Consider the following 27,472-nt stretch of genomic DNA (forward strand, 5'->3'; position numbering starts at 1 on the left):
GAACTCCCATCATTCCCGACGACTGGCTGATGGAAACTGTAGCCAGAAATATCTGGGCCTGGGGGACACCAGGCTGGGGAAGACTGTTCTAACAAATACTTAGGAAAGTGAATTTCCTTGATATCTCACGAACATGAACGAAGTCAGTTATACCTGTGTCATGTACAGACAGGCCACAGTCCCATGACAACGACAACACATGTGCATCCACTTATGCAGCCTCCGGCATTAAAAAAATAAACCTTCTTAGCAACTGCTCTTATTGTTGTTATAAAGTTGATATAAAGCAGTTGTTATAAAGAAAGCTGGGAGTTTAGTGGAAGCAAAGTGAGAGGAAAATTCTCATAAAAATACAGGGATATGTAACAAGTTTGTTCTTTGCTAGTTTTGGGACTTATGAAATGACTATAAATAATTTATTTTATTATGACTAAATTATTCATTTTTATTTATTTTCTATATTTATAGGAACCGTGTTTATGTATGTTCTCTGTTGAATACTGCTTACAAGCTAATTAATGAGCAAATTTCATGCCATCTTAAAGTATGACTACATTAGAAGTTAATTTATTTCAGGGGAAACTTACAATACAGTCCTTTTCTGGATTGTGTCTATGATAAGAAAATCACTGCTAGGTGAGCAGGGTTACTGAATGAAAGAACAAGCCAAGAAGTTGCTAGCAGCCATTAATTCACTAGACAGCCTTAGGCAAGTCAGCATTTCTCTGCATCAGCTGAAGTAGTGTATAGAAAGTGCAATGTTTTTATACATGCAGATTCACAAGAAAGTTTCAGAATAAGATCCTTAACCAGATTTCCCCCTACCAAACACCAATTTTTACCAATACTAACCAATCAAAATGTCATTTTTAAAAACTTAAATCAATATTAGCATTTTAAGAATTAGACACCTATGCCAGTTCAACTGTACATAGAGTGACAAAGAATGTTACCCTAAATATAGCACTGAAGATAATTTTCTAGGAAATGTACCACCATGTGCCACAAGTTACATTATTTTTGGAAAAAACTGTTGTAGATCTAAAAGACACTATACACAAAAATGGTAAGAAGCAGTGCTAACAAACATATGCTGACAGCAAAGGTCTATCTTTGAAGGGTGAAGTGCTTAAGGTCTCAAGCAACAAAAGCACTGGAAATCTGTAGCCAAAACATGTTTTCAAAATGCAATACTGTTTAACCATTCCACATAGCTATTTCAAGCATTTTAAACATTAGTTCTTATAATCTGATGTGGGGAGAGAACTTCCAGCCCATGGGTCAAATCTGGACAACGAGGTCTCCCCATTTGGCCGCAAGGCTGTTTTGGCCAAGCCACATCCACCTGCCTTGCACCTGACATCATAAATGTCAAGGCTTGGCCAGCTGGTTGCCAGGTGCTTCAGAAGCTCTGAGCAAAGCATTTTGCAAGCCCTGAGTTCATCACTTGCCAAGTCCCAAGTATAGGGCTTTGCAAAGCTCATTGAGCAGCACTTCCCAAGTGACCAACAAACGGTTGTTGGGAACTTGGGAAGTGCTGTGCAAGGGCCTTTGCAAGCACTCCCAATTTACAGTGTCTACCAAACCCCTTTTGGCCAAGTCATATATAGATGGGCCTGCTTTTGCTATCAGCTAAACATTAGGAAGAACTTTTAGATGGTAAGAGCTGCAGGACAGACTCCCTCCGAAGATGGTGGACTCTCCTTTATGGGAGGTTTTGAAGCAGCAGTTGGATGGCAATCCATCATGCATGCTTCAGTTGAGGTTCTTGCATTGCAGGGGGCTGGACTACATTACCATCATGGTCCCTTCCAACTCTACAATTCTAGGATTCCATGATAGAAGTCTATTAGTATCTGAGTAACACTGATCCCATCCAATACAAGTGATGAGGTTGCTTTAAAACAGTATCTTCCAAGCAGGGCATCTTTCCATGGCTATTGCAAGATGATACTATGCCACAGCCTGTTAGGCCATGGAAGCTTAGCAAGTTCTTTATAGGTTTCAAAAGAGTTTTGGCAGTGACGTGCAATTGTATTTGAAAGCACCTTCATTTTCAAGTTGTTAGATTTCAGTTGCTCTTGTGGTCAGGAAGTGCAAGAGTAGAATCCTCCACAACATATTGAAAGATTGGAACAGTCTCTCTTGGCTGATCAATCCTCATCGGGTTTGGTGATGTCACCAGCTGTCTACACCTCTTCTTATGAGAACATCAGACAGAAAGTGGGCTAGATTAGCAAAATTTTCATCCATGGCAATACATTATCTCCATATCTGCAGTAGCTGCACATCAAGCACCCCACCAAGTTGTATTGGCCCCTTCAAATACGTTTGAGGGGATTGTGTGGCAGCCTTTGTAGAATACACTTCAATGTAATAATCAGAAATGACACCAACTTGTGTGAACATAAATTTGTGAGTTATAGTAACAATGTGGTGAATAATTCCAGGTGCAATGTCCTGTTGTGGTCCCTTTCAAGATTTCCATAATTCTCATATAAATTGTTCAGATTACAAAGTTTGAATTGTCACAACTGAGCATTTAAGTTCTCTAAAACTATTCCAGAATGTGGCAGCTAGACTGGTGACTGGGAATGGCCACTGGGACCATATAACACTGGTCCTAAAGGATCTACACTGGCTCCCAGTACGTTTCTGAGAACAATTCAAAGTGTTGATGCTAACCTTTAAAGCCCTAAACTGCCTCAGTCCTGTATACCTGAAGGAGTGTCTCCACCCCCATCATTCAGCCCAGACACAGAGGTCCAACTTCAAGGAACTCCTTGCAGGTCCCTCACTGTGAGAAGTGAAGCTACAGTGAACCAGGCAGAGGACCTTCTCAGCAGTAGGGCCCTTCCTGTGGAACACCCTCCCATCAGATATCAAGGAGATAAATAACTATACAACTTTTAGAAGACCCGGTGAAATGGGTGAGGTATAAATAATAAAATGCTGTCCAGCAGTTCAAGCTGCTATGTGGTCAGAAAACCTGGCCAATCTATTACACATTATTGGTATTATCATTTTTAGCAAAATTTAGCAGCTTTTCTGACTTGTTAAGTGTTGTGAGTGACATAGTGCACCTTTGTTGTTGCCATTTGCAAAACATACAAAGTTCACACTGACTCCTTTAAGCTTCAAACAAGAGGCATCAAAACTCCAACAAAGCTTTATTTTAGGAGAAAGCAGGTAAAAATATGAAAATGAGAACTCACAGTAAGGTAGGCCTGCAGCTCCTAGCTAGAATAAACCCTCTTCTAAATTACCCAGCTTACATCACCTCCCACAATAACCAGGAAATCACTTTTAAATAAAATGTAATGGTTTGTTCATGTTCCATAGGCCATGTGCCTCAGTTTGGCAAGTCAGTATTGTACATAATTGTTACCTTTATTAACAAGAAGCAGCTTTGATGACATGGGTCAGGAACACTGAAGTTAGTATCTATATGCTGTTTATTTTATTTCATGTGGTTTTTTTGTCTTGTAACTGTTTTAAGAGGTATGGCTGTGTCTTCTATTCACTGTAATTTTGTAAGTATCTATCTGACTTAGACATTCAGTGCAATTGTAGGAAAAATGTTGGCTGCTAAATATATAGTAGACTTGAAATAGCTGTGTGGGATGGTTAAAACAGTTCTGCTTTCCAAAGCCATGTTTTGGCCAATTTCCAGTGTGCTTACTGCTCTTGCCCTTATGGCACTTCACCCTTAAAATGTAAGACTACTACAGCTATTATATATTTGGTAGCACAGCTGCTTACCTTCATCTTGGTGTACAGTATGTCTAAATCAGTTCATCACTTTCAGAAATGCGACAGTTAGCCTAAAAATAGCCTATCCCATGCCATTCACTCATATGTGACTTTGAAAATGAACTTTTCTTTGTAGGTGGCATCCACCCACATTCTCTTTGTCCCCCTACGTAAAATTGATCTGGCATGGATACCTGCTTTTTAACACAGTGAAACCATTAACTCGTTTTCTAAAGTACTTTCAAATATTGGCTGGCCTATTAACATGCCAGAGGTCCCAAAAGGATAAATCAGGAGCCTCAAAAAAGTGTATCTACCTGAATCTGAAAATGATGAAGGGGCCAAGTATTAATGTATTGCTCAATGCAAACATTACACCACCTTAAATATTTCTAGAGAAATAATTCATGGTATTTTTGTTAATATTCTTACCTAGAGAGCATGCCCAGAGGTGTAACATTAAGTGATCCCATCAGCATTGCCAAGGCCATCCCTGGGGCCTCTCGTTCTATTACTTCTTTAGTAGCCTGTAATCAAAGATTAAACAGCAGACTGAGTGAAAACAACAAAAAGAAAGTAAAATTAATATAAAACTAAATAAAAACTGAAATCTCCGTCCTTTTCCTGAAGACTATGTAGCATGAATTTCAGTAGTGAATGTTACAGACTCAGGGCATATAACCAGTAAACACTCATCCACTAAGATTAGCTTCTGTGGAAGCTTGCATTACATTCCACTACAATTTCTAGGACTTTCTGCTGATCATACACTAGTCAGGTTTGCACATCAAATTAAACCATAGTTTAAAAACAAGCTATTGTTTAATGCAGTGAACTAATGCATGCTGTTGAAAAGTTCTCACTCTGTTCCTCTCCTGCTATTCTGTCACCAGGAAACAAGCCAAACTCCAAACCTTGACTCAAGTTTCTCAAGTTGGTGCCATAGCCATAATAAGAGAACAAGGGAGGTGTTAATGGCGAGTTCCGGCACCTCTTTTTCTAGAAAAATAGCACTGCATGAGTGGCAGCAGCAGCAGGACGCGGGGGAGGAGAGGCACAATAACTTCTCAGCAGTATGCACCAGTATGCTTACATGGAACCATAGCTTGTTTTAAACTAATGTGACATATGAATGAGGCCAACGTATCTGTTTATGCAAAAGTAAGTCTAAGTAACTATAAGGATGCTCAATTAACATGACATTTAGTTTGTGAATGGTTAACAACCATTGGCCACAAAATACTTAAGCCATGCAAATAATAGATTTGATTTGCTCATAGCCTCACCTGGCCCAGTAGATTTCTCACAGAAATCTAAGTAACCTTAATAGTGCACATGGTTAATGAAAGGTAATGACTTATATAACCTTTCAAAATGATTACTATCTTTTGCCAAGAATGCATATCTTCCATCCATGACTTGCAATCAATGGTTTTCAAACCTGCTATATCTCCACTTTAGAAGCTAAGATATCATCAGCATGCTACAGTAACATTTGCCACCTACTTTGTATAAGAAATTCCTCAATTAAGGAACTACAACTTCCCATAGAGATGTTAGAAACAGTAAGAAAATATATGGGGCTGTTTTAGAATTGAAATAATAGTATATTTTCAATTGCAGTAAACTTCTATTTTAAAAGAAAAGAAAAGCTAGGTTTAAAATTAAACCTAAACTTAATAAAATGTATTCAAAGAAGGTTAAAATTATCCTTGACCAGTCAAACCCCAAACTCTTATCAAATACAGGAATAGATAGGAAATTATGGACTGAAGTGACAAAGGAAGAAAAGGAGAAAAACACTTAAATACAACTAGATCAGATGCTTATGTGTTCTGGTTTTCTAAACAAATCTTCAGCTCAAATTCAAACCAGCAATTGGGCAAGAAGGAGAAAAGTGGCATGATGAATAAAGCTACTTGGTTTCAGGAGTGAAGACGTATAACTCCATCCCTTGCAGTGAGTCTGTTTTCTTCAAGCCTAAGCTTTAAAGCTAAACTTCTGGTGGCCTGTTAGCCTCTCCTCTCCCCGGTAAAGGCAAATACAATTAGCTATCTCTTGGACTAAGGGGGAAGTCCACTACTTATGTGCTGGAGTCATCTGTGTGAGAGGGACATTTTTTGGCTGCAGCCCAAATAGAAAGTAGGCAGCATGAGTCATCCTGAGGTTCACTCTGAGACCTCTCCCCTTGCTCCAGGTTTCTGGACTGTATTACCTCTGCCCTATGTTGCATACTTAAGCAGCCAGATCCTGGCTCTCTCCTGCATGAAATATATTAGGTCATTTCCAAACTGTGAATGTTCCTATGTTTCAGTTCATTAGTCTTTGATATTGAAAATGGTGTCTTTCCCCTGAGACCATAAACTTAAGCTGTTTCACTTGTTTGGGAGGTAGGGAAATTGCAAGTTGTTGAATTACTTAACATTTTTAGGGGGGAAATTCTAACGAGATTCTAAGACCCAGTTCACATGTAATGCTCTCAAAGGTAGGCCTATCCTGTGGAAATTGGAACTTTATAGACCATATAATATGCTATATTTGGGCTGTGGCTCAGTGGGAGAGCATCTGCTTTACATTCAGAAGGTTCTAGGCTCAAATTATGACATCTCCAGATAGGGCTCGGAATTTTCCTAGCCTGAAGCCATGGGTAGACAATGCTAGTCAACAATACTGAGTTAGACAGAACAATGGCCTGACTTGGCTTTCTGTCTTCCTAATACCACTGGCAATGACATGCCAATGACATCAATCATTAGGTGAGCGTTTGCAAAATGAGTTGACAATGTCTACAGATTCCTATGGGAAAAAATTCTGACCCCCCCCAAAAAAAAACCTCCCCAAGAAACCTCAGAAAAAAGCTCTCTGATTTGTCCAGTTGCTCCCCTTCCCGCAGCTAACTACAGAAGTAAAAAAAATCTGAATCTGTGCTGTGTATGGTGAGGTTTGGGTACTAATTCCTAGTGTTCAGATAAGTGAATTTTCCCATAGCAAACTTTCATAAAGTGGGACCGGCGTGTACAGGGCCCTCCACTTATGCACATTCCACTCACACGTGCCTGCATTTATGCAGGCCGTTGCTAAATAAATAAATAGGCCTTCCCTTGGCCAGGGCTGCTGCCTGGAAGTTGCTTGGGGGCGCTGTCTGAACGAGGGAAGGTGCCCTTCAATCAACTAGCAGCACAGGGCAGGAGGCACCTTCTCCCGGCACCTGCTGCTCCGCTGTACATCTGCACCCCAATCCTGGCACCATTTCTACTGGGCGTCCTCCTCAGCCAGCCACTGCCATGTGCACTGGCTCCCCTCAGGCAAGCAGGCAGGCCCAGGCACTCACAGGTTGAGTGATTTTCAGAGCAAGTCTCTCTCTCTCCTCCCCCTTCCCTGCACACCCTCTCTATTAAAGTGGAGTCCTCCCCACTTTTCACAATTTCAATTATGCATGTGGGACCCCGGAACATAACTCCTGGGTAAGTGGGGGACGGGACATGCCTGCAGTGTAAACTTTGGTTTTAGGAGGTTGTTTTTCAGTTATACAGTTTTTAAACACAATATTAATTAACACTGAAAGTAATGGAAGTATGTCCTGGGTAGCAGACAGAAAAAAAGAATAGTAAAAATGACCATAATAAATAAAATTGGAACTATTTTCTTTAATAGTACTTAACATTTGTATAGTGTTTTCACTAAATGCTTGCATTATATAATTGCAATCCTTTCAAACAATCCTGCAAAATATGTCAGTATTATTACTTCTAATGTTGTGGATAGGGACTAGAGCTGGGAGGGAGTAGTTGTCTGTTAGGTTCACTTAGTGATTTCATGGTGGAGGTGAGGTTTAAACAAAGATTTTCATAGTTCATCTCTTACCCACTATAACCATCATACTACATCAGCTTTATACCAATTTTATCAGTAAAATGGAGGTTGCAAAACAAATTATAAAGTCCAAATGCTTTCACAGCTTTCCCTCTTTGAAATAAGGGATAGATGGAGGGGAAACAATTTGGTTGGTACAGACAGGTGCACAATGTAGACTTTACCCCACCGGAGCAAGCCATCATTTTTAATGGAACTACTCTGTATAACAAAACTACCTCATTGTATCCAGCTATGTAAGCATAAGTTATAATTTCTGAGGAACACAGAGATCACATTCTGAAGATGATCAGATTTCATATTTGAGCAAGTTGAATAATTTACCAACATCAATCAACTAACATTAACCAACTATCAAATAGAAAAGCAGTATCCCCATCACTATAAAAGCAACTTATATTATCTGAATAGAATGGTGGTAGAAGAAAGGTTTGAAGATTCAAATAAAGATTCAGTGAGGTTAATCCAAGGAACAATTATTGCTAATTGAAATTCACAAGACTAGTCCTGTGCAAGATTCAACCATCACAACAGAAATAATGTAAAAGTGGAGTTGCTTTAGCCATTCAGATATAATCTGCTATTGCTTTGAGAAAAAAATGTCCTTCAAGTACAATGTGCTAATGATTTTGGACTTTTATTGTTAAACACAAGTATTAAAACCTCACTTTTCTTTTTATAAATTATATACTCTATCAATACAACTCATTCATGAGATTTTCAAAAAGCGCGTCAGATTACAGAAGTTCTAATAAGATAATGAATCTCCATTTTAGCCCTCTAGAAATAACAAAGGCTACCACTCTCTGGCAGACTAGGAAGTGAAACACTAACACTACGGCCTAATACTAAGGACATTCTTATAGTTATGTATGCTATGAAAGTACATTTCTAATCTTATCAGGATGCAAATCCTTTTTGAGTGTTCAATCTTAAAACAACAGAATATGATTTTCATTGTATATTCCAAAGTGCGTACGTGCTGCAATAAATATTTATTTGCAAAATGCATGCAAGCATCCCTTACTGTCTAAGAGGCTCTCTAGACAGTTTAATCACAAGGTAAAACTGTTTCTGGAAGGTACTGGTTTAGCCTGCAAATGGACAATGGAATGATCGCAAATGATGGAAGGCTCCCTCACAAAAAGTATTCTTACACCAAAAAAAGCAGCCTGTCAGGGAGTGAGGTTTCCTTGACATTTAATTTTATATGAAGCTATGTTACCAAGCCTTAATGTGTCCCTGATAATATGTTTAACACTAAAACATGGATGTACCGTGGACCCTCGACTTATGTTACCTTCGGGTAATGTAACCTTTGGGTTGCGAACACGGCAAACGCGTGTGCAGAAGTGGTCCTCCAGGTACGAAATCTTCAGGATGCGGCCAGGCCTCCAGAACAGAGCCAGTTCATAACCGGGGATACCACTGTATGTGTATTACCATGAATTTATGGTATTTTGTGATTTTGGATTAAGAGCTGTGGCATACTATGAAAAGAAGGGGGCCCTGTATTACCAGGGGCAGTTAACATGAACCACAAGGGTCCAATTTCAATTCAAAATGATTTTGTTTATTATTACAAGTATCAAAATGACATAAAGGAGTAAATTGCATAATTTGAATCATCAAAATGCGGTTATCTACAGAGAATTATAGAGTTGGAAGAGACCACAAGGGTCATCTAGTCCAACCCCCAGCAATGCAGGAATCTTTTGCCCAATGTGGGGCTTGAACCTACAACCCTGAGATTAAGACTCGTGCTCTACGAACTGAGCTATCCTTGGCAGTTTGCGGAAAACACTGAATGGAATGATCTAGCAGGCTGAAATGAAAAGCTAGATGCCATAAGAAAAGTCTGAATACACATGACACAGGTTTGAGCAATCCAAGGACAGAAAAGACAGCAAGATTTGGAAAGTGAAGAATACAGAGAAAAATGTGTCAATAGTTATGGTTCCAAGTAGTGTAAGTTTCACAGATAAGAAGGAGACTCTGGATCTAAGACATAATCTACCATTTGTTTTGCAGATGGTGCTTTCCCCTTAATATCTTGATGTAAAACTCAATGGTGGCGGCGGGGGGCAACCTGGTTCTCTGAAACCCTCCTAAGATGATTCTGAAATAAAGGATTTCTTCAAAAATTACACACTACAGTGGTACCTCGGGTTACATACGCTTCAGGTTACAGACTCCGCTAACCCAGAAATAGTACCTCGGGTTAAGAACTTTCCTTCAGGATGAGAACAGAAATCGTGCTCCGGCGGCACGGCGGCAGCAGGAGGCCCCACTAGTTAAGTGGTGCTTCAGGTTAAGAACAGTTTCAGGTTAAGAACGGACCTCTGGAATGAATTAAGTACTTAACCCGAGGTAACACTGTACTTGAAAGGGAATCAGCTACAGTTGAAGGAATCTGTTTTTGTGGACATTCCACACACTGAGGCAGGAAGATATTGGGAGTTCTGTGAGTGAAACAGAGGTGGTATATGCTATCATTAATAGATGCAAATAATTCCTGACTAGTTTATTAGAGGAGGCAATGCTGTTATTGGCAGGGCAAAATGATGGCCAAATGCTAGGGTTGTATGTTTTAGAAGAAGCTGTTACTGCTTCTTCTCATTCCCCTCAGGGCAAGATGATCCTTCAGATGCCACTATGGTGGCAGTTGGGGGAAGGAGGGTCACTCTGGGAGCTGGATGGTGGCAACTCTCAAGCTTCTTCTTTTTCAACTCCCCTCAGGGAGCATTTTTAAAACTATCCAAGTTGGTGGCTATCTGTACATCTTGTGGGAGAGAGTTCTGTAGTTTAACTATGCATTGTTTAAAGAAGTACAGTGGTACCTTGGTTTACGAACTTAATCTGTTCCTGAAGTCTGTTCTTAAACCAAAACCTTTCTTAAACTGAGGCACGCTTTCCCTAATGAGGCCTCCTGTCGCCGGTGCCCTTCCATCGTTCAGATTCTGTTCCTAGACGGAGGTAAAGTTCTCAAACCAGGACACTACTTCCGGTTTTGAGGAGTTCGTAAACTGAATCGTTCCCAAATAGGACTGTTCTTAAACCGAGGTACCACTGTACAAATCTCGGTTGTCGAACATAATCCGTTCCGGAAGACCGTTCGACTTCCGAAATCTTCGACAACCGAAAACTGAAAGCGGAAGCCTCAATACAATAAGGAAACTCAAAACAAAAGCTGTGTAGCACATTTGGCTTCCGAAAATTGTTCAAAAACTGGAGCAGTTACTTCCGGGTTTTTGACATTTAGGAGCCGAAACATTCTAAAATGGAGGCATTTGGGAACCAATGTTTGACTGTACTTCATTTTGTCCATCCTGCACTTTCCAACATTCAGCCTCCTTGGATGGTGCCTAGCTCTATATGACAATGCATAAATTTAGACCTCTGTCATCTCCCTCCCTCTTAAAAAAATGTAACTTTGCCTCATTTCACTCCAACTCCTTGATCATTTTAGTTGTCCTTTTCTGAACCTTTTCCAACTTTTCTGTTTTCTGGTACAACCATAAAATGTGGGAACATGAGTAAGAGACATGTTTAATATTCTATCTAAGAAATTTTATTACAAACATTAAGGAAGAATTGCCATTTATAAAGGAATCTTGTAGCAGAAATTTAGTTAAAGAGTAAGGGTGGGATTTACAACGAATGAGTCCTATCAGAATAAGCCCTGTGCTCCTCCCACACACACCCCAGTGCCCCCAAAATTGGCTAGGGGAGGATCAAAATAACCCCCAGAACAGCACAAAGTGGGAGAAGAGGGGTATCATTCCATCCAGCAAGCTGCAATGCTTGTTCTAATGGGGCGTTCATCATGGCACAATATTGAATTCCACTCTAAACTTGCATGTATGTGTGTATTTAGAATAACCCACTATATAGTCTCAAAAACTTTTTAAAAAATGTACAATTCAGCTATATTTGAAAAAAGAAGATTTGCATATATAAGAAACAATATGGTACCAGGTTTGTTCAGGCAACGTTTTTTGCCATCAATTGTGGTCTCCTGTGGTGTTGTCAGGTTGCAGCCCAGATGTTCTATGAGGATCTTTTGTTATATGATTTTTCACAGGCTACAAATAGCTCTCAGATGCAGTTTCCCCAAGCTAGATCACTGAAACTCTCTGCCCATGGGTTTTGGAAAAATTACTCTGGATTTTATCTGTTTAATGATAATTGTTGATGAAAGCAATTTTTGGGGCATGAAAGCTCCTTCATTAGGGTTCCCAGAATGATGATCAAGTGATTTGATCCAATCATGCTATCACAAGGAGGCACTACACAAAATGGAAAGAATTCACACTTTGCTTCAGAGCCTACTGAGAAAATCCAAAATTTAACAAGATACAAAATGTATTTACATGAATTGTCAGAGTCTGACAAGTATGAAAGACTCCTGAGTAAGCTTTGCAGCTGTAGACAATTTTGTTTCAGTAAGCTTTTCCACCTGAATGAAAAGATCTCTGCTTTATGTGTTCATTATGTATTGTTTTAAACCCAGCTTTAGTTAAATTTTGTGCTGAATGTTTTTTAAAAAACTATTTTAGCTTGCTTTTTTAATTGTATGTAGTGACATTGCCTTGAGTTGCATGTAAAAGGCAATTTGTAAATTAAACAACAACATATTCATACATCTGTTATATAATGTATGCTAATGGGGTTCTGAATCTCCTAATTATCAGTTACATGAACTGCAGCTATCTGCCTCAGAATGCTCCAGTAGGTAACCAAACCTGGTCTAAACAAGGATTTAACAATACACTGTACACATAATTTGTAATGGACATACAAGGATATTATTCCTCACTCTTCAAGTAATGAAATGCTTTTCTAAGCTTTTCACAAACACTTCTACCTTAATTTATGTACTAAGATCCCTCTTCTTTGTCCTTGAGCAGAATGACACTTTGAAGAGGGTGCTAGTACAAGATACAAAAGAGCTCCATAAACAATGATCCTGCAGCCCAGGGAGCCCTTCAATAGAATTCAAGTCAGGAAAAAAATGACCTTGACAAATAGCCTTAGCTAGCAGGCATTGCAATTATTAAATATGTATAGGCTATGGAAGACTAAAAATGGAAAGGACAGCAAGCTCAGATAAGCAATTTTATCCTATATGTGACATTAAATATAGTGACTGTAGAGGAGGTATCTGTATCTTTGTCCTGTAGTAGAATTATTCTTATGCCAGATCTCTAAAGGATGTCCTTTGGAAGAAGTTAGGTATTATTGCCCCTTAACAAAACAGAATTATCCACTTTCACCCACAAAAGCTAGTGCTTTATTTCACAAAAAAGGCTGACACAATAAAAAGTAGCAAAATTCCAACTAACCACATCTCAGTCCTGGTAAATCAGAATGAGAAGTTCCATAGGTACATAAAGACTGCATGGACATCACATTAATCAAATAGTTGGACAACTCATTGATGTCAAAAGGTCTTAATTTGAGGTAGGGTTCTAAAAATAAAAGGGGAAAGAAACTCATCCAGGGCAACCCCTGAGATCAGGAAAACATAGTTTCGGTGTAGCGCATTGGGTTGAGGACATGAAAACAGTTACACAGGGAATGGCTCTGCAAAACGTTAGAGGGGTACAGATAGGAACTGGTTAATGTTAGCCTATTAACTGTCTGCACTACAGAGAAAACAGGAACTCACAAAGGCCTTGCATACATAAAGATGGGGTAAAATGAAGGCAGATAAGAGAACTGGGTGAGGAAACTGTTTTTCTACTACTACCAGACCCTCCTAAGAAAAGCTTGCTCATTCTTTGCATGTGTCAGATAATATGTTCACATTATGGTTTTTTTAATCTCCCAAGTTTATACCTTATAAAGATACACATTGTAGATTACTGATAGTATTCCAATCAATGGCCTGTGTCTGTTACTCTAAATTATACCCACCTGGTTTTCTATTAGTAATTTGTCAAATGCTATAGTTTTATCCATCATTTTGACTTTCACTGCAGAACACTGGGGACAGGGATGGGTAGAAGATAAAGCATTTGCCTCTGCTTATAGCTCCAGTCTTAACAAGTTCATTTATTTATCTGCATATAAATTACCAGAGGGATATGTGAGTCACTATATTAATACTGTGCCAATACACAAAAACTTGAAATATGGTGCCTAAGTTCTATTTGATTAACTACTTTACATAATCTGTGCTCCGATTTCTTCACAGACTTAGCAACCAATTGTATCTTACACAGTTGGTTTGTTAAACTACATGAAACAAAAGTAGAGGAAAGTTTGAGATCAGAAGAACTGAATACACTGCAGGGGAATTGAGATACTGAATGAAGAGACTGAGCCATAATGAGTATAGAAAGTGAGCAAGCTGTGAAATTGCAACTACTACTTAACTGCCAGTTTAGAAGAGTTACAAGTAAAGACTGGTAATGCTAAGGTTTGACGACAACAATGTCATTATGTGACCTCAATCAAATAGTGTATTTTAGGTATTTCTGCTTTAACTGTCATTGCTTACAATGTGGCTCATTGACATATAGCTGAACAAAACTTTACACAGGCTTTTCTCCTCTGTTGCACAAATGGACTGAGTACAACCCCTGAACTATGGATGCCACTGAGGCAATGTCCTTTGCAACTGTACAGTGCAAATTGATTAACATCACAGTAGTTTCACATTTCGGAAATTCTTAAAAATACTAGGGACCAATTCAGTTCCCCACAAGTGTAGCATGGGTTGAGGTTCCCATAAAATTGCTAGATTCCCTACCCCTCCATTGCCCACCCTAGTTGCTTGTATACACTAACACATAAAGGTTGATGAGCAGGTGCCACTACTGGCCATCAAGAGAAAGTCTTGGTTTACCTGTCATGTACCTTCATCCAACTCTCTACCAAATGACTCATGCTCCAATCCACACAGGCTTTACATTTCCCTAGTGGCCATTCACTCTGTCTGCATGCATAGGCTCCATTTTGCCCATGTGAATCATTTGCATTCAAGGTAGTCAGGATCATATACAATGAGTTATTTTTTTAAGTATAAAATTACTACAGAATGCACAATTATCTTTTGCACAAATGCAAACATTATCTGGAAATAATATAATGGCATTTAATGTAAATGAGATGTCAAAGAACCATATATCATCAAAACTAATCATGTAGAAAAAGGCGGAATCATAATATATCAATACAATGTGGACAATGGGAAGGAACAAGTTTATTGGTGAATTGTGGAAAGAGTTTTGAACTATAGAAGACTAAAAACTGTGGGTGGGGAAGTGCAATAGTGCAAAAGACAAGTCACTAAAGGCACAAAAAATATTTTAATAGTAACTGCTCTTATTATTTTCTGTTTCAAAAATAGAACACTCTAGGAAAAGAGACTAAAGCCATTTCAAACCTTAGACAAAACCCACAAATATATTTGAGAAAAGGTGAAACAGATCAAGTGAAAGGGGGATAGTTCTAAATATGTGTTTGATTTATAGTTAGGTAGGTGCTACTGATCTTAAGTTCTAAAAGAATACATACATTTATTCCTGAAACCTAAAAGTGGATATACAATGATGAATAATGCTGGATTTGCCAGAAAAATATAAAAGGTAATTCCTAGAAAGTCTATAGATATTAACACTCATTTCATATTTGAAGTATGCTTTCTGTTTTGGCTCTTTTCCTTAAACACAATGGGAGTGATTGTGAACCACCCTGGGCATTTTTAATTGAAAGGTGGTGCAGAAATGTTTTAACTACAATACATAAAATACACAAACATGGATTTGGTAGAGAAAAGATGCTTATACAACTCTCCTATGGGGGAAAAATCTATTATGTTCACATGTGTACCACTTCCAACAGGGAAATGTACAAGCGCTCTTAAACATTAGAGAGGCACATAAAAGGAATGCAAGTCATTCATACTTTGTTTCTGTGATTGTCAGAATGTAGAAAGATTTTGCAAAAGAAATGAGTCTCCGCTAGCAACTGTTGCATTTGATTCCTATATTGTACAACATTGAAACTCATCCGCCAAAAAGCCCTCACACTAGTGGACAAAGTACATTGGCTACAGCCCATTGTGTTGAACATTCTGTCCTGCGTAACACAAATTGATAAGGCCTGAAATCCAGATAAATTTATAATTCTTTCCTATAAAAAACTGAGTATTATTTAAGTTCTGTTTCTGCAGTCAGGCAAGCAAGAAGAACAGTTTTTCATGCCCTTAAGTGGCACCATAAAAGACTAGGGCTGTGTCTGTTTTGGTAGGTCAAACATTTTGCATGGTCTAGTAAGTTTATTAAAGCCAATTAGAGTTTAAACATGAATCCATAAACCTTTAGAATAGTTTATAGTTCAGATAGTTTAAAAACTCATGTTGTAATTTATTCAGAGTGGGTTCTCCACTACTTCAGGTGTTTTTCAATTCTTTACCGCCTCCTGGCGGCCGCACACACACGCCACAGGGTGTGTAGACGTCATGCCCACAAGCCGGGGGACATCCGCAAGATAAGTCAGAACGTCCTGGGGATTGTGTGAGTGACATCAGCACACTGCAGGGTGTGCACGCACACCGTGGGGCATGCCTTCATCATGCGTGCATGCCGTGGGGTGTGTGTGCATGGTGTGATGATGTTGCAGCCCTGGGCCGCCTCAATTGTGAGGGCTGTGTTGTGTGATGATCACACATTCAGGTTTTTTGCTCTATTATCTGCATGCATGTTATCTAAATTCCTTCTGTACAGTGGTGCCCCGCAAGACGAATGCCTCGCAAGACGGAAAACCCGCTAGACGAAAGGGTTTTCCGTTTTGGAGGTGCTTCGCAAAACGAATTTCCTATGGGCTTGCTTCGCAAGACAAAAATGTCTTGCGAGTTCCTGCGGGTTTTTTCCCCTTCCCCCCCTTTTTCTAAGCTGCTAAGCCGCTTAACAGCTGATCTGCTAAGCCGCTTATCAGCTGATCCGCTAAGTCCCTAAGCCGCTAATAGCGCTCATCCGCTAAACCGCTAATGGGCTTGCTTCGCAAGACGAAAAAACCGCAAGACGAAGAGACTCGCGGAATGGATTATTTTCGTCTTGCGAGGCACCACTGTATATAGATCGTAGTTGTGATAAATTCTGAAATGTGTAAAGTGACCCTGAGAACTTTATTACCAGTATACTTCTTAGCTGTGATTTGCTACTACTCAAATGCTAGATTGCTTTTGTGGACAAAAGGAATGCTTTAGGTATTCTCCAGTTTCTCAGCTGGGGATTCTCCAACTGGCATTATAATCCTTCTCTCCATCACTGTAGTAAGCAGGGGAGGCTTAGTTGAGAGTTTGCAGATACTCTCTCATCTGAAGAGGCCTTCTTCTGACTACCTTTGGACAGTTTGGTGACTGAGCAGGTGGGAGGGCGGATATATATGATCTATATATATTGTGTGGTGATGAGTAATTACCTATTATTAATATGAGATGTCAATATAGTTATTTTTTTAAAAAAAAATAACAAGATTGCTCATACTGAACTTTTAAGTTCAGCTTTAAACAGTATTATTTCCACTTCACTACCGACACTTCAGTGGTATAAAGTAAGCTGCACTGATGATTCAAAGGCTTAAAACAATCTCTAAAACATTTGCAGAATGATCACCTATATTTCACAAAAATACTATAAATGATATCAACAAAAACTACCACCACCACGACGCAAAACAACTCTAGAAACCACAACTATGTTTGAGTGGAGGCAATATGGATACAAAATTGTCAAGAACAACAACTTCAAGCATGCTTTGTCTAACACTTTGAAAACAACACATGTTGGATAAAATATGTACCGGTACATGCTTTTGATACCATGAGCTTTGCAGGAAGCACATTGCTAGGGAGAGCAGAAGTCATGACTTGGCAAAATGAGATGTACCTGGTTAGAGGGGAAAGAATAATCTTTATGAGGCCAAAAACTGAACTGACTACATTTGATGTTCTACCTTTATCTAACTTACAAAAAATATTGTAAGACCTCAATGGTCCTATTGCTACAATCTGTATGGCTAAATCCTATTCCATAGAGTAGGGCTCAGATGAAGATAATGCCCTGAATCACACACCATTTCATTTTTGAATAAATAAATAAATACTTGGTTAAAGAAAATCACAGAAGTCCACATATCAGCAAGATTAAATCTTTGAAGCCTCATGAAGATCAGATATCAATAAAATTTTTGTACTGTCAATAGATATGCCAGCAAGGATACAAACATTTTCCACATACAAAATGGAAACTGATTCAAAGGTATAAATTAATTTTCTAAGTTTAATGAGAAATAAAACTACAACTCTGGTGTCACGTGATTCTAAAGAGCTCAGGATATTTTGTGATTACATGACAAAAAGACAAAGTGCTTATTGTAAGGAAAATATAACAGAACAATAAGGGCTAAAGATACAGCTGAGAGTTTTAATTGGGGAGTTTATTTTTCAGAATTTCAAAGGTGTGTGTTTAAAAATCTGAACCTAAAACAGCTGAAATGTCCAAACTAGACCAAGATAGCATACACATGTTGGGTGTTCTTAAAAGGGGGAAAGAAAAGGAGTTTATAATAAATTAGGATTGAAAATTCTGGTTGGACTCTGGGAAACCTAAATGTTGCAAATAATTCAGTACCCTTATTTAATTGTGGTTGCAAGAAACTAATACGAAAACCACCAGCCTTAAAAAATATTAAAAACTTTGGTTAATATAATAAGAGAAAGTTCCTTGGAAGAGATGCTAAAACAAACGAAAATTATTTTGAATGAAAGATTGTAGTTTGGCTTCAGACACTAGAGGCAATGGACTAAAATAAATTAAAATGCTATTGATAAGCACACAAGACAAAGTAGTTTTCAAAAAAGAAGAAACTGAAGAATAGAATTTCAGTTTGAATACGAGGAATGTCAGTCAAGAAAAACTAATAACATTGGGAGTAAAGTTGCAAATAAAAATAATGCAAGTTTACATTAATTGCAAAAAATCACAGGCTTCATAAAATGAAACAAATATTGCTATTATGTTGCTAGAATGTGTGTGCATCATTCACTATTTCAGTTGAAAAGTCCATCCTATTTTATTAGTAACTTTCCTGTTGAAATCCCTCCTGATATTTCAGCAGTTACAATTTTCAGTTGAAAGAGTATCAAATAATTCATTTGCAATTAGGTTTGCCGGCTTTAAAAACAAAAACAAAAGCAGTGAATTGGATAGTATATGTTGGAAAAGTTGAAACCTAACACTTTCAGTTATACTTTTAAACTTTTACATGATGCAGGAAAGCAAATATTTATGTCGGTTAGAATTGGATAATGGGGATTTATCTACGAGCCACTCAGTCCCATACAACACAATTTGTTGTCATTTCAAAATGCATGATGGAGGGAGCAAAGACATTAAAAACGTGCAGAGAGCAGTGACTGGAAATTAGAGGAAGTCATGCAAAACTTACTATTTCCACTAGAATTCCTTATAATTTAAGCAACTATACAATATTCCAAGAAAACCAGCCTTCCCAGTGCTGCAAGCTCCACAAATTCTAACAAAATTCAGATTTTTGTTCATTCAGTGTGAAGCCATGAATACAAGTCTCAACTACATTCTCTGTTAGTTGGCCGGCTGCAGAAATGCTTTTTTAAACGTAGGTGATAATGGGAAAGAGAGTATCAGCAACAGACATGAGTTATGTCAGCTGTGTGGAACACAGGTAGAAGTTAAGAACACAGGTTCTTAGATTTTGAAACTTATAACATAAGTGATAGTGCTGTGAATGAACATTTGAAGCTGGGATACATTTGGTACTGCACTAAGAATATTTTCAAAAGAAAAAAAGTTACTGTCTTTTAAAAAGCTGGTATCTTTTGCCAGACTCCTCAGAACTTTTTTTATAGATAGAATGTGATGGTCAAAGGTTTGCTCAGCAACACCTCCCCCTCCTTCAATTCTGCCATAAAATCAATACATTAAATGGAATCTTTTCTACTTTTTCTTTAGGCTAGACTACAATAAGCTGGAAGAATCACATCAGCTAAGTCAACAGTGAGATGTTTTCAGCTTTGCCCTTTATACAACAGAATGACCTGCCACATATCTAGTAATGGTGAGATAGCCATTTGTTTTGTATGTTATATAGCCAGCTTTTTTGCTCTCTTGTAATAGGTAAACTAGATATGTTTACCTATTGGTCTCCCAAACGCTTTAAAATCAACATTGCAAAATAAGTTAGGGTACACTTAACAGGGAGTCAATCAAGTAATTGAAACATCAGCCTTGCAATTCCTTCCCTCATTTATGATCATGGTCAAATTTGCTGAAACAAGAGATCCAACTTTAATCTGCCTGAGTTTGTTTCACTATCAATAAAATGATGGGATAAATAATTAACTATGTTATGTAGCCATAGTGAAATCATTTCAGTAAGTTTGGTATGAACCACTTCATAAACATAAATTGTTCTTGCTACTAATCTTTATGCATATTGTAAAGTATTTTGTTTTATGAGGTAAATAATGGAAGAAAAGACTAAAAATGAGATCCAGACTCCCTCAATCTATCTAGAGGCTGAGATTGAGTATTCTGATGAAAATAGAGAGGAATACATTTACAAAATGTGGGTATGTGAGCTTGGATAAGGGCATGTTTGAGCCAATCAGAGCATTTTTCGCTTCCTCACATTTTTACTTAGATTTTTGGAAGAGTAAGCAGTAAAGAAGCAAAAAGAGGAATGGCAAACAATCAGCAGATGAGCACGATTGCATAAACACAGCAATGCTGATGTGTAATCAGATTCCGAGGGCAGCACAAGTTATATGTAAGCTAGTGGTCAAGCGGACAAGGCAGGAGGGAAAAGACAAAACAGGCAACAAGTTGATAGAGCAGTATCAATCAATCAGCAGGTGCACAAAGCATCAGAACAGCAGTTCCATGAAGTCAGCAGATGCACACAGCAGCAAGGGAGCAATGCTAGCCAGTGAAAAGAGAAAAGTTCAGTTGGAGGTACTGCCTATAAGCAGTCATATACAAATGGCAGCAAGGATACATGGGCAGTACCTTGGGCAGTCTTATGCCACACAATCAGTGGTGAAGAGGACCATTCCAGGAAATCAAGCAGCAAAATAGTATATTGCAATGCCAGGCAGCCAGCAAGTAGACAAAGCAGAAAGAAAGCAATGAGCGCCATATCATTTTTTAAAAGCAGAGTTTGAAGAGGGCTGTGCCCATGAATAATCAGAGAAAGCTGCTGGCAAGGAGGAAAGAGAAGCTCTTGAACAGATTGCCAGGGCAGTGAGATGACATTATTCTTTCGGAACTAAGAATATTTTAAGTGAAAGAACCCCAGAATCTGGATGCTCATCTTCCAGTAACAGCATTAGATCAACATAGTGTATTGTGAAAATCCACAAGAGTACAGCACACAAATGGAAATGAGGCTGAGCCCTAGTGCCTGAGGGAGGCCTGGGGACCCTCCTATAAATGAAATTAAAGAATGAGAATCCACAAGAAAATTAAAGAAATGGGAACGCGTCTAAAATTGTTTCTAATAAATGATTTCAAAATAAAACAAACCAAAATACTAGCAAAGAGCTGGATTAGAAATGATTGGCTGGGATTGAAGATGTTGCTTACCCCTCTCTGGAGCCCACAAAATGGGAATGTTGGGAATTTCTGCAGCAGAAAAACAGAAGAGAAAAAGGGATTTCTGACTCCCAGGTTCAAGGAAAAGCAGGTCAATTTAGGGATGGTGACGTGCTTAGAGCACAACAAGAACTGGACAGAACCTTTGCCCATTCCCAGATGCAAACGTTTTCTGAGATTTGAGAAAGGTTTGAAAATCCCACAGCATTTTAATATCACAATCTCCCACCTCTATTCACAAAAACAACAACATCACTTACCTGCAGTTAGTTTTCTTCGAAGAGTTTGACAACATAGAGCCTACATATAGCGTGAGGGCATCTCTCTTGGGAACAGGTACAGGCACACACACACAAAATCAAAAAACCTTTCAAAATGAATTGATTTAAAGAAACAGGATCTGTGCAGATGGTAGTAAGTGGCAAAATGATCTCATTAAGTGGATCAACACTTTCTTCTAAATTCAAAACAAAAAAATTCCTTCCAGTAGCACCTTAAAGACCAACTAAGTCAGTTCTTGGTATGAGCTTTCGTGTGCATGCACACTTCTTCAGATACACTGAAACAGAAGTTTCCAGACCTTTCTATATAGTGAGAAGGTGGGGAGGGGTATTACTCAGAAGGGTGGTAGGAATGGGTGATTGGCAGATAGCTGTGATGAGCCTGTTCTAAATTCAAATTTACCTTTCTAAATTCAAATTTACCCTTCTAAATTCAAATTTACCTTTTATTTCTTGAAATATTTATCTGTGTTTGAGGCTCAGAGTGGGATTTAGGTGGACAATAGTTTCCTAAGAAAATTAGTTACACCAGGGAGCTTTCATTCCTTCATTAAGTGGTCGCCCACAAAGAGCCACACATATGGTTGAGCAAAGTCATGCTCAGAAATGGACACAAGGACCCTTAAATCTGATTATATTTATATTATTAGTGAATATTCTCATAAAACCATCAGTAAAGTAATTCAATGGTGTTCATTATGTGGAAAATTGAAGGCTAAAGGTTGTGTTATATCATATATTAATTTATAGCACACTAGTATGATCCATTCTTCCTACATTTTGTTCTGGAAAGGCAGTATGATTATGAATCAATGAGACTGTTTCAGCTACATGCCTGGCAAAACTACTCTTTAGGTGTCTGCTGGGAGTTAAGGTCTCTTTCTTTCTCAAAATACAATGTATATATCTGCAATATTACACAGAGTGCATGAGACATATGTTGGCAGAAATGTAGTTTAAGTTTATTTTATGTAATTAAGAGCTAAAAAAATAGATCAACATACTTTCATGAAAGTATTCATTAGACAAAACTGTGCAAACAGACACACCAATGTGCAATAGGAAATAAATAAATAAGTAAATAAATAAATGATGGTAGTGCTATCACATTTAGTCCAGTATGGCAAGGAAATACAGCTGGAAAAGTAACATGCACTGTACTTTATACAAAAAAACAAAGTTGTATGCCTATTGGGTACATATTCAGATGAAGTAGTAGACTACTTAGGAATTTATTATGTAAGAACATGAAAATTTTGTAAGATAAGAATCATGTTTGCCATATCCTGTTTGCCATACAATAATATAGCAATGGTTCATAAGTGGAATAATTCATCAATTACTTTACATTTAAGACAGGGATCCTCTCTAATAATACTTCTTCACAGAAGTACTGCAGGAGCGAATTAAAATATATATTTCAATGCTTAGTGATGGAAACTCCAGGAGATAAGTCTGTCTTGAACCCAAGAACAAGATTTATGACTAGAAGCAAAATAAGAGCAAGTATGGATTTAAGTGTTGAAACGATATTTTTAGAAAGTGTATGCAGACATTAATAAATGTAGTGACAGTAAGAGGATGAATGGATCCCATAACTCTGATTTAACAAAATATGGCACGTTTGCTGTACCTCATATTGTGACCTAAATTAAAGTCGCTTAGAAAGGAAAACTAGCATAAACAGAAAGCCCACAGGAGAACAGAAATGTAAGTAACTAGCAGACTATCATACCAAAAGCTAATTCTCTCATTGAGCATCAACTCATGAATCACAGTCACTATTCTAGATGCTATACTAGTATGTATCAATTTGCCTAAAAATAAGACATATAAAAGTAGCAGCTTTTGTAGCATGAGGCACATAAATGTTATTAAAGTCACTAGATTTTTTTTTTGAAATAAATGAATTTAGGATTCAGGTTCTAATCATTCATATTCCACTAATAAAATGAACCAATTGCAGTATGCATAACTAAGCATATGTTTCTTTAAAATGTATCCTCCTCTGCCTCCTTCTCATTGATTTGTCAATCAGCTTCTAAGCAACCCTCTCAATGCATTTTACACCTAAGAGTTAAAAATAGTTAAAAACACAAAAAAGGCAAATATGTTTAAAATGAGATTAAAATGCTAACATAGCAGACACTCATGGTAAAGACCCATTTTTAAAGCTGGGAAGGCCTGCCCGAACAAAAATGCCACTAATGGTTTCAAAAAACTGCAGATAGTGGGCCCTGTTGTATATCAGCATTAATGCTATTTTACACAATGGAGAGCCCTGCTCCAAGTTACTCCAGAACAGGCTTCTGAGATCTTTGGAATTTGCAGGAAAATTGTTCCACACACCACAGCAATCTGCTTGATCTACTAATGCGCAACAAGTATCAGAAATATGTGATATACCCATCCTGAAGGAATGTTAGAATTTTCCAGTATTATTCTGTTGCTGCAATGCAGGATTAACAAGGGAGAGATGGGTGAAAAAATATTCTGAATATGGACATGAATATCACAGCTGTGCTGTAAGACTGCATGATGATATGATAGAACAAGCTGTATTTCCTCTGATCCGGCCAATTATAATGTGGTGCTATCACATTTCAAAAATCAGTAAATACTATTAAATGTGGGGTGGGATTCAATTAATGAGTCCCATCAGAGTATGTGCACAAGCACAACAGAAATTTAATAAATAAAATACAATACTGTGGGAAGTATTGTTTTTGTTTGTTACTATGCTATGTTATGAATTTTGTGTTTCTATATTGTAAACTGCCCTGTGATCCTCAGATGAAGTGTGGCATAGAAATTTAATAAAATAAATCAATAAATTTCAGTTCAGTTCAGGGGAATGCTTACATAAACAGGTGTCTTCATGAGCCGGAGAACTGCCATCACTGATTGGGCCTCTTGTATTTTAGCAGTGAGGGCTTTCCACAACACTAGTGCCACCAGTGAAAAGCCTGGCTTCTGTGTTACCACAAGCTGGTAATCATTAGGCTGTGGCAAAACTAACTGGGTTACATTAGCTGATGATAGTACCCTACCAAGCAGTGAAGAGGAAGATCGTTTTTCAGGTAACATGCTCCAGAGTTTTTTAGGACGTTGCATGCAAGTAGCAGAACCTTAAGACTCGCTTGGTGGCTAATAAGGGAGGCAATAGTGTGATAAGGAGCACCACTTACCACACGGGCTGCAATATTCTGTGCCAGCTGCATCGGGGGAGACCCATATAGAGCACATCACAGTAATCCAGACACGAGGTTATCAATGCATGTGTCACAGTGGCCAACTTAGCACTGTCCGATAAAGGGCACAGTTGACATACCAGCTGAATCTGATGATAGGTGCTCTTTGCCACAGAGGCCAGCTGGGCCTCAATGGACAACGATGGCTCCAAGAGTTCCCCTAAACTGCATACCTGTGCTTTCAGAGGGAGTGCAACCCCATCTAGAATAGGCAGACTCAGCAGTGATCAAATCTGGGAACCTCTTACCCAGAGTGTATCTGTCTTAGCAGGATTCAGTACTCGGTAACCCTATATCCTTCTAGGTTGGAGTGAAGAACACAAAACACATTAGCCTGCTTGTGGAAATGATGACCATCAGGAAAGCTATTGTGAATATGAGTAGCTGCAGATTCCAAGTAGTTTCACAAAGTTTTTGTAAGATACACGCAGGTCTCGCTTCCTGAACACAATCTGTTCCTTGGAAACTGTTCGTTAGGCAAGAGTTTGCATAATGGGTTGTCAATTTCCATTGATCCCTATGGGAAAATTTCTAATTCATTTATGGCCATGGAATTTTGACCCCCAAAAGTAAAACAACAGAAGAAATGTTCTCTGATTTGTCTGATTGCTCCCCCACTCTTCTGTTCACATGCATCAAAAGCAAAATTTTCAATATACCAATTAAAAACCAGATCTCAATGCACAAATCCTTCCATCTGTAAAATCCAATATCTAGGGCAATATTTTCAGGTAGTGCTAAAAGCTAACTAATGATGGTACAAGCTCAAGAGAAGGATGTTCTGCAACTGGGGTACTGCCACTGAGATGGTCCTTTCAGGGTCCTGGTATCCTGGTCCTGATGCTGGTATAATTAAAAGGATCTCCCCAGTAGATCTAAGCTCATGGGCAGGACAGTCACACCTTCAGACAGCTTGGTGATATAACTTGTAGGGTATTAAATGTTGGAGTCAGCCCTGTAAATTTGGCTCAGTAGCAAGCAGGCAGCCAGTGCAGACCTTTAAGAACTGGTGCAACATGGTATTGTACAGTCAATTGCTGGCGGTATCAGAAGCCATTGAAAAAATGTGAGGAATTAGTTGTGTTGCCCCCTTCCTGACACAAGTTATGAATCAGAGCAACCAAAGTCATGTTGGTGCCTAAAATGGTCTAGATAAAATCTTTCCCCATTCTCTCAAGTACCTTGTCTGAAAATGGGTATTTGTGACCAGGTGATAGTTGTTATGCACGTCTGGGTTCTGAGAGGGCTTACTGAGGAGGAGTCCAATGGTTTAAAGCTATAATACTTTCCCTGGAATTGTCCCCAGAAGATATTGTCCATCTGCACAATACAGCCCCCTGCCCCTAGGATATTGTTATGTGCTTCCACCATTTTTTAATAAAAAAGATAAGATCAGGAAGGTTTTGATGACTGTTGAAAGACTAATAACCCTGTCATGGTCTTGCAGGATTTACCATTGGACACTGAAACAATGAAGGGAACTTTGCCCCATAACACTCAAATGGCAAGGGGCAGGAATAAGATGCTATTGGGTGTTTCCTTTTAGTTTAGTAGTCACCAAAGGAAACACATCACTCTCAGCCACCAGCCTCAAAGAAACCGCAGAACTATTAACAACTCTAGAACAGGAATGTCAACCTGAGATTATTGATTTTTTGGAGAGCAAGATAGTGAGCCCATTGGAGAAGATGATCCAGCTCAGGAGCCCATGCGAGAGCTAAGGAAAGCCATCAACAATCAAAAAGAAGAACAGGACAAGGAACAAGCAGCACTGCACATATTTCAGAAAGTTTACTATATTCTCAAATGCCCAGAAAATGAACAGGAACTAAGGCAGAACTAATACAAGGCTAGAATTCTGTTTCAAAGAGAAAAGGACTCCTTTTCTACAGAAGCAAAAGCAATTGGACTGGACGATATGAAAATACCTTGGATTTTGGGCATGAGATTTAAAATAAAATGTCTACTTTAATGTACCCTATCATTTAAAATAAGCTTGTTTTTTATGCTTATGGTTTAATCTATACCCACAGTGGTACTGGAGTGCCCTCTACTGTTGAAAGAGGACACACACCTTGATGTATGTTTTAAAGGTTTTAGGTTAAAATTAAAAGGTTTTCCCCCCAAAGTTGTGATATAAGTAGATTTATTATAAAAATAACTGAACTGCCTAATAGGAGCAAAAATGTGAAAGGTTTAGACTGGTGAAAGGCGCTATTGATTATTTGCTAAAATGAGTACAAGTATTAATGTAGCTACTTTAAAAGTGAAGTAGTTGGGAGATCCAATAAAATGGGCCAGAATGGCAACTTATTTGTTCAAATGGATCCACCTACAGCCATTTTGCAATAAATCCATAAAATAGATGAAAAAATGCAGTGCTTATACAGTCATAGGTCAGCCAAAGGTTCATAGTGAACAGCTCCAATAAATTAATACATTCATGATTTAATTGGAAAATATTTTGAAATTACATCTGCTACAATTAGGATAAATAATACAGATTCACAAAAATGTCCACTCAGATGCAGGACAAAACAACGTTGTCAATTATCACCTTTATTATTTGCTCTAATTATGTTGTTGTTGTTTTTGTTTAGTCTTTTAGTCGTGTCCGACTCTTCATGACCCCATGGACCAGAGCACGCCAGGCACTCCTGTCTTCCACTGC

The 27,472-nt window shown here is 38.4% G+C and overlaps 1 protein-coding gene across 21 annotated transcripts in view; it reads right to left on the bottom strand.

Annotated features, from left to right (window-relative positions):
* The window catches only part of GPHN (gephyrin), a 246,328-nt gene that overhangs the window by 111,864 nt on the left and 106,992 nt on the right, over positions 1–27,472 (bottom strand). For 16 of the 21 annotated variants that reach the window (XM_081855750.1, XM_081855731.1, XM_081855748.1 and 13 more), the window contains exons 5-6: positions 21,261–21,299; positions 4,186–4,280 (exon numbers count right to left, since the gene is read on the bottom strand). In XM_081855750.1, coding sequence (XP_081711876.1) covers positions 4,186–4,280; positions 21,261–21,299 — 134 coding nt within the window. The remainder of the gene's footprint in view (positions 1–4,185; positions 4,281–21,260; positions 21,300–27,472) is intronic. The other 5 variants (XM_081855734.1, XM_081855746.1, XM_081855739.1 and 2 more) reach the window with 1 other exon arrangement.

Source organism: Podarcis erhardii (genome assembly GCF_964252035.2).
Source record: "Podarcis erhardii genome assembly, chromosome: 1".
Classification (NCBI taxonomy): Eukaryota; Metazoa; Chordata; class Lepidosauria; order Squamata; family Lacertidae; genus Podarcis; species Podarcis erhardii.